The following is a 9,574-nucleotide window of genomic DNA, read 5'->3' on the forward strand; positions in this document are numbered from 1 at the left end:
CATCACTAGAAGACCTGGGTTAAGCACATTTGTATTCCACACCCTGGAGTACTCAGCAAGTGATTTAAAAAAAGAGAGATGTTTAATATACAGGAGATTAAATATAACAGCACCATCTCCACCAAATTTTGGTTGCTGAGACCTGAGAGAAAGTGATTCTGAGGGTCCTTCTAAATAACGATCCCAACATCATTCCTATACAGGTGCAATAAAAAGTTTTATGTAAAATGATGTCATATTTTGTATGTTGTCTCTCAAACTTGATGACAAATTACTAAGGCAAGGGCCAAGAAAGACCTAGATATCACTTTTCAAATTGATCTGGTGACCGTGATCGGACATTAATAGATAAAAGTTCTAATTTTTGGGAAGAATTTGGAACATAGTAATTATTATTTATTGCAGATTGAGAGCAGATTTGTATGATATAAACATTCAACCGGACAATGGGTACAAAAAAAGTCATCAAAAATGTCACCAAAACAGGAGGTGACAGAATGTATAATCACTGCAATTCCGTGTCCCCCAATATTGAACTAACAATTTCCTTTTGGTAAATGGAATATGCATATCATATAGGTTCCAAATGAAGGTAGAAATGACTTCAAATTTAATCATCTGGGTTTTTTAAAAAAAGGTAGGTGGCCCTGGCTGGTTTGGCTCAGCGGTTAGAGCGTCAGCCTGTGGTCCAGAGAGACCTGGGTTCGGTTCCTGCTAAGGGCGCGTACCTCGGTTGCAGTTTGTCCCTGGCCCTGGTTGGTCATGTGGGTGGCAGCCACTTGATTTGTCCCTTTCACGTCGATGTTTCTCTCTCTCTCTCCTTCACTCTCCCTCCCACTCTATCTGAACAAAAAATGGAAAAAATGTCCTCGGGTGAGGATTAAAAAACAACAACAAGTTAGGTGTACACATACTGTTTCAGAAAGGTGTCCAAGATACGTTGTGAAATGAAGAAAGCAGAGTTTAAGAAATCCAGGTGCAGAACAGTATGATCCTATAAGTATAAATAAAAATGTGTATATGTCCAGTTTAAGAAACTATTTTACAGTGGTTACCTCTGGGGATGGGATGGGAAGTATTTAATCTTATTTTCTTCTGGATTTGATATGTTACTTTTATATATGGTATTGTAATTAATTAATTAATTTTATTTTATTTTATTTTTCTTTATTGCTTTTAGAGAGAGAGAGAGAGGAAGGGAGAGGGGGAGATAGAAACATCGATGAGAGATAACATCGATTGGCCGCCTCCTGCATGCCCCCCACTGGGGATTGGGCCCACAACCTGGGCATGTGCCCTGACCAGGAATTGAACCGGTGATCTCTTGGTGCATGATCTCAACACTCAACCACTGAGCCACATGGGCTGGGTGATGGTATTTTAATTTAAAAAGGTAAATTATCATCCCAATCAGAGCATATGATTAGTTTTAGACATCCATTGTTTTCACTACTAGAAGCCAGCCACTTCCAGTGAAAAGCAGAGTTGTGACATTTCAGTTAGCTTTAAGGTACTTTTAAATGCCTAAGTGGGTGCTTACTTAGGGGCACCACCTACCTAGATGGGGACCATTGAAATATTCCTTCACCTGCAATGATGGCATTTACTCCACTTCTAGCCAGACTGCTAGTGCACTAGAAGTCACATTCCAGATGAGTGAAGGAACAGAGCACAGAAAACCATAGATTTGGGGGCTGAATGCAAGAGAGGTAAGTGGAGAAGCGTGGGGAGCACAGGGCGGTGGGTCAAGAATGCAGAGCGGCAAAGGTAGGAAGAGCCAGCTGTGTGCTCTGCCTGCCTTTCTCCTTCCATTTCTCCTTGTCTTTGGCTTTACTTCCTTCTCAGGCTGAATAGGCCTTATAATCACCAGGTCTTGTCAAAGCTAAGATTCCACAATTCCATTGTAGTTTTCCCCACTGCCCTTGGCCCATTTCCTCCTCTTACTCTGAGAAGGTGTTTCCAAGAACCCAGACTCGTCCTCTGCCACTCCCCCACCTATATAAAACCCAGGGGTCAGAGGTGATTCCTGAATCAGAGATAGGACTATTGGGAATGGGATTCGCACACAGTATGAAAACAGCCAAGGGAGACACAAAGTAATGTTCAGTGATCTCTGAACTTTTTATTGGCCTCCTGCCCCATCAAGGGATGCCCCACTTCTGCTGCCATTAGCGCCTCAGAACTTTGGTGTCATTGAACTCAGACACTACTTTGCCGTCCACAATCTTGCGGGAGGTGGTCTTTTGGATGGATTGTATGGAGTGGCTGCTGTCCAGGGCATCACTAAGGCTGTAACAGAAAACCAAATTGCAGTTATAAACAGACCCAAAGAGAAGGGAGACAAGGAAAGTAATGGAAAAAAGCCTCGCCTTGTGCCTTTATCTCCAAATTCCCCTTGGGCACTTCCATAAAAGGGAAACACAAGGCCAAATTCCATTGGTACTCTAAGTATGGCTAGGGGCGCTACTTAGTCCATTCTCTTCTCTAGGAGGGAAACTCTGTAACTATTATTCCCTTGCAGACATAGTGGCATGCACAGAGCACCAGCTCAGTGCTCAGTAGGGCTTTCAAAAGCTCAGGATTTGGGGAGAAATGATATCTTAACCCTAGCTTGTGTGGGTGGGAGGAGAGCTTCACCTACCTGAAGTCCTCCCCTTCTTCCAGCAGGCGGCGGTAGGTGGCAATCTCAGCCTCCAGCTTGACCTTGATGTTCAGCAGGGTCTCGTACTCCTGGGTCTGGCGCTGCCCCTCTGCGCGGGTCTGAGCCAGCTCTGACTCCAGGTGCAGCAGGATCCCGTTGAGCTGTTCCATCTGCACGGCATAGCGCATCTCCACCTCCCTCAGGCTGTTCTCCAAAGTGGCCTTCTGCAGGGGCCACAGGGAAAAGGGTCAGGTAAACCCCGAGGTATAGTGGAGAAAGAGTCTACAACTCTCTGCAGAGCAGTTCCGAACTCAGGACTTCACTCTTTGCAACATTTTTGAGCACCCACTTTGTCCAAGTTCTAGGGTAGGGGGTAGGAGAAGTGGGAGATGCAGAGTAACAACTCTTTCTGAGCAAAAGAAATTCATGATGGAAGGGGTAGGACTTTGTTTAAGACAGGATGGGTCTGAGGCAGACAGGGGTCAGGGGCCAGGAGGAGTTGGGCATGTGAGGTGAGGGCTCTTACCAGATTTTTCATTGAGTTCAGGTCGATCTCCACGGACTGGAACGTACGTTTGAGCTCTGTGAGGGTCCTCTCAGCATCTTCTTTCTCAGCTGTCTGCGAGGTGACCACTGTGGTGCTCTCCTCAATCTGCAGGGTGGGCGTGATTCTCAGGTCCTTCCTCTCTCGGCCTCCCTCCCACCCCTTGGGCCTCTGTGCCCGGTTGGCATCCATCTCTTTCCCTTTTGTACCTGATGGGACCAGTACTTGTCTAGCTCCTCTTGGTTCTTCCGAGCCAGCTCGTCATACTGGGCCCTGATGTCTGCCATGATCTTGCTGAGGTCCTGAGATTTGGGGGCATCCAACTCCACGGTCAACCCAGAGTTGGCAATCTGGTTTTGTAGACCATTTACTTCCTAAAGGACAGAGGGGGAAAGTGAGGAGGGGCTCGGGCTGAGCTCCAGTAAGGCTCTTCAGCTGTGACTGCCTCTTCCAGGGCTACAGGATCAGCTGGAGAAGAGAACAGGAAACTCTCAGCTTTGCACTCTCGGCTTTCTTCTCCGGGTGGGTAAAATGCCACACGCACTGCCCATGCCTATCGCTCACAAGTAATTTCCCCTCCTTCCCCCTGTCCCTCCATCTGCCCTCCTTCCACAAAGCTGCTCCTTACGCTTTCCTCCGGGAAGCCCTGCCAGCCCCATCTGCCCTCACTCCTCCATTACCCCTCACTCCTGATGCAAGTGCTTCTGCCTCTGTCCTCATCTCATTCTCTCACCCGTGGCCTCTTGACCTCATCATGTGGTAACTTAGGAGACCCACCGAGTCTGGCAACAGTCTGATTAAGAGGAGCCGAGGCTGGTAGTTCTAAACTTCCCTGCAAGGCTCCTTGGAGGTAGCCCGACTCATCATTCCCCCAGACTTGTCTTGACCCCTGGTTCCTGGCTTGGCCAGTGGCCCCTGCTTGCCTCCTCGTGGTTCTTCTTCATGAAGAGCAGCTCCTCCTTAAGAGCCTCGATCTCTGTCTCCAGCTGCAGCCGAGTGATATTGGTGTCATCAATGACCTTTCGGAGCCCATGGATGTCACTCTCCACAGACTGGCGCATGGCCAGCTCAGTCTCATACCTGTGAAAGTGAAGGTGATCAGATCTAGAAACTTCTCAACCCATGCCACCTCCTAAGAGCAGCAGTGTGCCCACTGCAAACCAGAAACGGAGTCAGGAATCAGATGGTAATCCTCTGAATGACATTTCTGGCACTTGGAGGACAGTGTTCGTAAACTGGGTTACATGAATGAATAAAATGATGGAGCCTAACTCTCATCCACCTAGCCCCACCCACAGTTTAACAAGATCCCACTGTGGTCTGGCCGGTGTGGTTCAGTGGTTGAGCATGAACCTATGCACCAAGAGGTCACTGGTTCGATTCCAGGTCAGGGCACATGCCCAGGTTGTGAGCCTGATCCCATCAATGTCTATATCTCTCTCCCTCTCCCTTCCTCTCTCTCTAAAAATCAGTGAAGAAAAAAAAAAAGAAAAAGGTCCCACTGTGAGCCCCTAGCTGACCCAGCTCAGGAAGCAGACCATTCTTAGCTCCAGTCCTAGCTCCCTAGTCCCCCCAGCCTTACTTGACTCTGAAGTCATCAGCAGCAAGACGGGCATTGTCAATCTGTAGAACCATGCGGGCATTGTCCACAGAACTTGCAAAGATCTGGGGATTGATGAGAGAGATTGCTCTATGAATGGGAAGTCAATGATGGGATGGGCCAAGTGTGTGATATGTCTCAGTGAAAACTTTCTAATCCCAGGAATAGCCAGAGGCTATCCCCTTCCCCTGTGCCCCTCACACTGGTCCTTCCATTCCTGGAGTTTTAAATCCCAGGGCTCTCACAAGTCTCCTTCTGCCCCTACTTCCGGGCCTGTGATGGCTGGCCTGCTTAAAGTGAGCAGCTACTGTACAAGTCTTCTCCCTGGCCCTCTCCAGGCATTTTTTCCCCTAGTGCACCTGCTTACACCCCACCTGACCCCACCCTACCCACTCCACCCCCAGGTAGGCCTCCAGTTTACACTTGAGATGACTCAGCCTTAACCACATCCGCTTAACCCTCCAACTGTCCCCACTCTGCCAGAAGCCAGTGTCTGGGTCCTCTTTATGGGCCTTGTCCCACCTCCCTCCATGCTGTCCGCTCCATAAGCTCTGGCCTCCGCTTCCCACGATGTCCAGGGAAAGGACCCACCCGAGCAGTTACCACCCTTGGGGGCCCTGTGGCTAGGGGTGTGTATGGAAATCCAAGGCGTTCCTAACAGCCTCCCTGGACAACAGGAGGTGGGGTGGAAATAGAAAGCGGGAATTAAAATTCCTATCCTTGGGAGAAGGGGAGGAAGTATGGGTACTGAGTGGAAGACAAACATGGCTGGGAGTTGGGCTGTTCCCTCCATGTCCCCTTACCTGAGCCCTCAGGTCCTCGATGGTCTTGAAATAATGCCCCCACTCTCTGACCTGGGGTCCCTTCTTCTCCAGGTGTTCCCGGATTTTGATTTCCAGTCTCCGGTTCTCAGCCTCCAGGCTTCTCACCCTCTCCAGGTAGGTGGCCAGGCGGTCATTCAGGCATTGCATAGTCTCCTTCTCACTCTGGACACCCCCTATGCCCGCCAAACCCCCGACCACCCCCGCAGCCAGGCCCCCGGACCCCCAGCCACCCCGCACAATGGTGGAGTGCGACACGGAGATCCGGGAGCCGGAGCCCCCGGCGCCTGCATAGACGCTGGCTGCGCTGCTGGCCGGCCGGGCCCGGTAGCTGGGCGATTGCAGGGAGCCCAGGCTCCGGTAGTTTGAGGAGAAGCTGGAGCGGGTGCTGAAACTCATGTTGTTCAGGGAGGAAGGCGAGAAGCCGAGACTCAGGTTCAAGCAGCAGTGAGTGCCAGGTCAGAGACTCAAGTTATATGGCCGAGGGAGGAGGTGGGGAGCCGCAGGGCAGGCCCCGCCCCCGCCCCGCCGCAGCGCTCAGCCACAGGTGGACTGCCACGGGGGACACCGCGCATCGGGTTCAGAGCCTGCTCCGGTCCCCTCAGCACAGCCCTGCCAAGGCCACCCCGGGCCCCCTAGAAAGGGGGTGACTAACCGGGAAGGACGAGAGCAGCAGGTGGTGTTTGCCCTGGCGACGTGATTGCAGGGCAGGAAATGACGTTTTTATACCCCTCCCCAGGTAGAGGAGCTGCTGGCCGGTTGAGAATTTGGGAGTTTTGGGGAATGAACGAGTGAAGTGGGGTGTGAGTCTCCATAGATATTCTCGGCCTGCAGCCCAAGTCCTGCCGCTGAGGGGATCTTGGGGGGATCCTGGAGCCCCAGGAGTCCTGAAGAAGAAAAGGTGGGGGCTGGAGAAGAGGAAGAGAGACTCAATTTTGAAACTCTCCTGGTTTACACAGTCGACCCCCACCTCACATGGGTCCCAAATACGCCCGCCTGCATGTGTTCACTGGCACACATTCCTGCCCAGATCATACATGTGTATGTCAGTGACCAAGTATGTTCAGACTCCTGAACACACACTCCCTGAACTCACTTCCCCCCACCCCCTCGGCTCACTCTCACGGAGGCCTGGCTTCCATGGAATGCATAGTGATTTGATCAGGGGACACGCTAGCACTTCTGCACACCTGTGAATCAGCTTTGCCTACATCCTTGGGTAAACACATACTTCCTGAGCACTTACAGTTCCACCAATAGTTTTTGGGCACTCGCTGTGCATCAGACCCTGTTCTAGTTGCTGGGAGAACAGCAGCAAGTAACAGAGACCAAACTCCCTCATGGAGATTGTAACGTGTCTCAGGTGGTATGGGGCCTAAGAGGACAAACACACACACCTAGAAACAGTCCAGTTGAGATGCAGACCTGGTGGCCAACCTCCCTTTACTAGAACTTTTCTGCAGGGCCCCCTCCTTCCTTTGCCTCCCCTCAAAAGGCTCTCTGGATCCCAAGCCTGCCCTGAGGGGCTGCCTCCTCCAGGAAGCTTAGGTCAGGATATGGGTGTAAAGTTCCCACTGCTCCCTGTACCCCTGAAGCTGGATGGCCACCCCCTGCTGAGTGATCTGGGGGGGGGGCAGGAGGCGAGGGAATCTTGAGGTACTGGGCCGTCAAGTCTGTCGCCACCAGCAGCTTGTTTGCTCGGCAAGGCCTGGCATCACACACTTGTCTGTGCTCTTTGCTCTGGAGTACACCTATTGATTCTTATTCAGTTGCCAGCTGACCTGAAGAGGTGGGAACAGGCAGGAGATAGGCCTGGGAAGGGAAGGAGCCTGGGAGTAGCTGGGCCAGTGGACCAGGGTGAAAGACATCTCAGATGAGGGGGGATTGGCCCTGAATTGCCCCAGGCCTGCCACCTTCTAGTGGGGAAAGCCCCATAGTACTTAATGGGAACTGGCTAGGGGTAGATAAGGGTGGGAGCTGGTGTGGGGAGGGTCAGGGTCTGATGAAGGCCAAAAAGCAAATGGTATGCAAAACAGCATACAAATGAATGCCCACTCATTTTACATGGAAGGTTTCCGGGAGATTAGCGGTTTGAGCCAGTCAAAACGGGGGTCTCCTAAGTGTCACCTTCACCCTGGCCGCTCCCCCCCTCCAGAATTGTCATGTTGTGCAGAATTACAGTCAAGTGTATATATGAAACATGTGATAGATTGTCTTTACTATTTTCTGCTAAGCTTGAAGTCAGCCAGTTTGGACACTTTGCTAGCGGTGTGACCTTGGGGAAGTCACTTAACTCTGAACTTCAGTTTCTTTACTTGTAAAGGGGAAATAATAAAGCCTGTCCAGGCTATCTCCTTGGGCAGCAGTGGATGCAAGTGTTAACTATCATTCACTCAATTATTAAACAAATACTAGTTATTTATTGCAGAGTCACACATCCAGGAGGACTGAAGTGGGGGATGGCTCAACAATGTAAGGGCTCTCTCTAAGTCACTTAAGACCCCTGGGGGCCCAACCGGTGTGGCTCAGTGGTTGAGCATCGACCCATGCACCAAGAGGTCGCTATTTGGATTCCCAGTCAGGGCACATGCCCAGGTTGTGGGCCTAATCCTCAGTTGGGGGCATGCAGGAGGCAGCCAATTGATGTTCTCTCTCATTGATATTTCGATCTCTCTCTCCCTTTCCCGTCCTCTCTCTAAAATCAATCAAGAAAAAAAAAAAAGAGCCCTGGCCAGTTTGGCTCAGCAGTTGAGCGTGGTCCTGCGGACCATTGAGTCCTGGGTTCGGTTCCTGCTAGGGGCACGTACCACAAAAAAAAGAAAGAAAGAAAGAAAAAAAAAACCCTTGGGGGACTTTGAATTCCACTGGGGATCAGGCCCAGATTCCAGGATTCTTATCTAAGCTCTTTTCCAGATAGTCTCTAATCCCTCCCCCACTGCAACTGCTCAGGACCTTTTGGGGTCTGTGGAGTCTCAGTCTAGGGGCAGGAGGAGGAGGAGAGCTGCCAACTGGGTCTTATCTCCCATAGTGATGTCAGTGGCCACATTCCTGACCTCTTGCAGCACGGGGCAAATACCAACCTTAGGTTCTCGCACCAGCCTGCCCTTTTCTACCTCTTCCAGATTCCTCTGTGGTTCAGGACCTTTTCATTCTGTTTGAGAGCCTCCGGGAGTGCTGGGAGGGGAGCATTAGGGGGAGTTTCAGTCCCCAGATTCCCAGCATTGGGGCTCTCAGACAGAGTGGGGCGGGAGGCAAGGTGAAAGAAGGAAGAGGTGATTGGAAGGCTGGTCCTGGGAGATGGTGGAGCAGGAGGAGCCCTGGTGAGAGGTTTCCAGAGCAAAGTCAAAGGGCCCTTAGAGTAAAGAGACCTAGCAGAGGGGAGACCTGCAGGGGGTGAGGAATGGTTCCCCTCCCCCATCCTACCCTGCATTCCCAGGTCCTGCTCAGGGACAGTGGGGAACCTGAGAGGCAGGTTTAACTACTGAGTAAACTCAGAGATGATCCTGATAAGGGTGGGTCAGCTCATTCCTCCCCCTCCTCCCAATGTCCCTTGGAGGGCAGGAGAACAACGTTTCTGTGGAAACTAGATGGTGGGAGATTAGGGGATGAGTCAGGATCATGAGGCCTGGCATCCTTCAGGTTTTGCTTTATCGATTAGCCTGGAAATTTCTTGCTCAACCCTGAGGAGGGAGAATAACAATTGAGGGAGAATAGTTTAGAATAGCAACTGAGGTAAGGGGGTGGGGAAGGGGCTGAGTCCCATCCTCTTCTCCAAAGGTGTGTTAGAAAGAGTAAGAGTTTCCTGTATTGGGGAGGGTTGGAGGCAGCCTGGTGGGTGAAAGGGTAGCCTGGGAGGCTTCCCCAGCACCCCTCAGTGGAGGGCCCAGTGCATGCCAGTGGGCCTCCCACAGGAGGACCCTAAGGACTACTGGAAATTATTTTCATTCAAACAATTAATGTAAAGGGGG

At 51.1% G+C, this 9,574-nt stretch overlaps 1 protein-coding gene across 1 annotated transcript; it reads right to left on the reverse strand.

Annotated features, from left to right (window-relative positions):
- Positions 1-2,104: 2,104 nt before the first annotated feature.
- Positions 2,105-6,046, reverse strand: KRT18 (keratin 18). Its single transcript, XM_036251846.1, has 7 exons — positions 5,589-6,046; positions 4,768-4,850; positions 4,109-4,265; positions 3,395-3,559; positions 3,168-3,293; positions 2,642-2,865; positions 2,105-2,289 (listed from the first exon to the last, which is right to left on the reverse strand). The coding sequence occupies exons 1-7, from the start codon at positions 6,003-6,005 to the stop codon at positions 2,169-2,171; spliced, it is 1,293 nt and encodes a 430-aa protein (XP_036107739.1). The 5' UTR covers positions 6,006-6,046; the 3' UTR covers positions 2,105-2,168.
- Between the last annotated feature and the right edge of the window lie 3,528 nt (positions 6,047-9,574).

This window comes from Molossus molossus, unplaced genomic scaffold, assembly GCF_014108415.1.
Source record: "Molossus molossus isolate mMolMol1 unplaced genomic scaffold, mMolMol1.p scaffold_m16_p_10, whole genome shotgun sequence".
In the NCBI taxonomy this organism is placed as follows: Eukaryota; Metazoa; Chordata; class Mammalia; order Chiroptera; family Molossidae; genus Molossus; species Molossus molossus.

Excerpts from the sequence above, each read along its gene's own strand:
- KRT18 (XM_036251846.1), bottom strand. The coding sequence starts at position 6,005 with ATGAGTTTCAGCACCCGCTCCAGCTTCTCCTCAAACTACCGGAGCCTG. Across the intron at positions 3,560-4,108 it reads TGAAGAAGAACCACGAGGAG|GAAGTAAATGGTCTACAAAA; the intron begins GCAAGCAGGGGC and ends TCTGTCCTTTAG. Across the intron at positions 2,866-3,167 it reads TGAACTCAATGAAAAATCTG|AAGGCCACTTTGGAGAACAG; the intron begins GTAAGAGCCCTC and ends TGGCCCCTGCAG.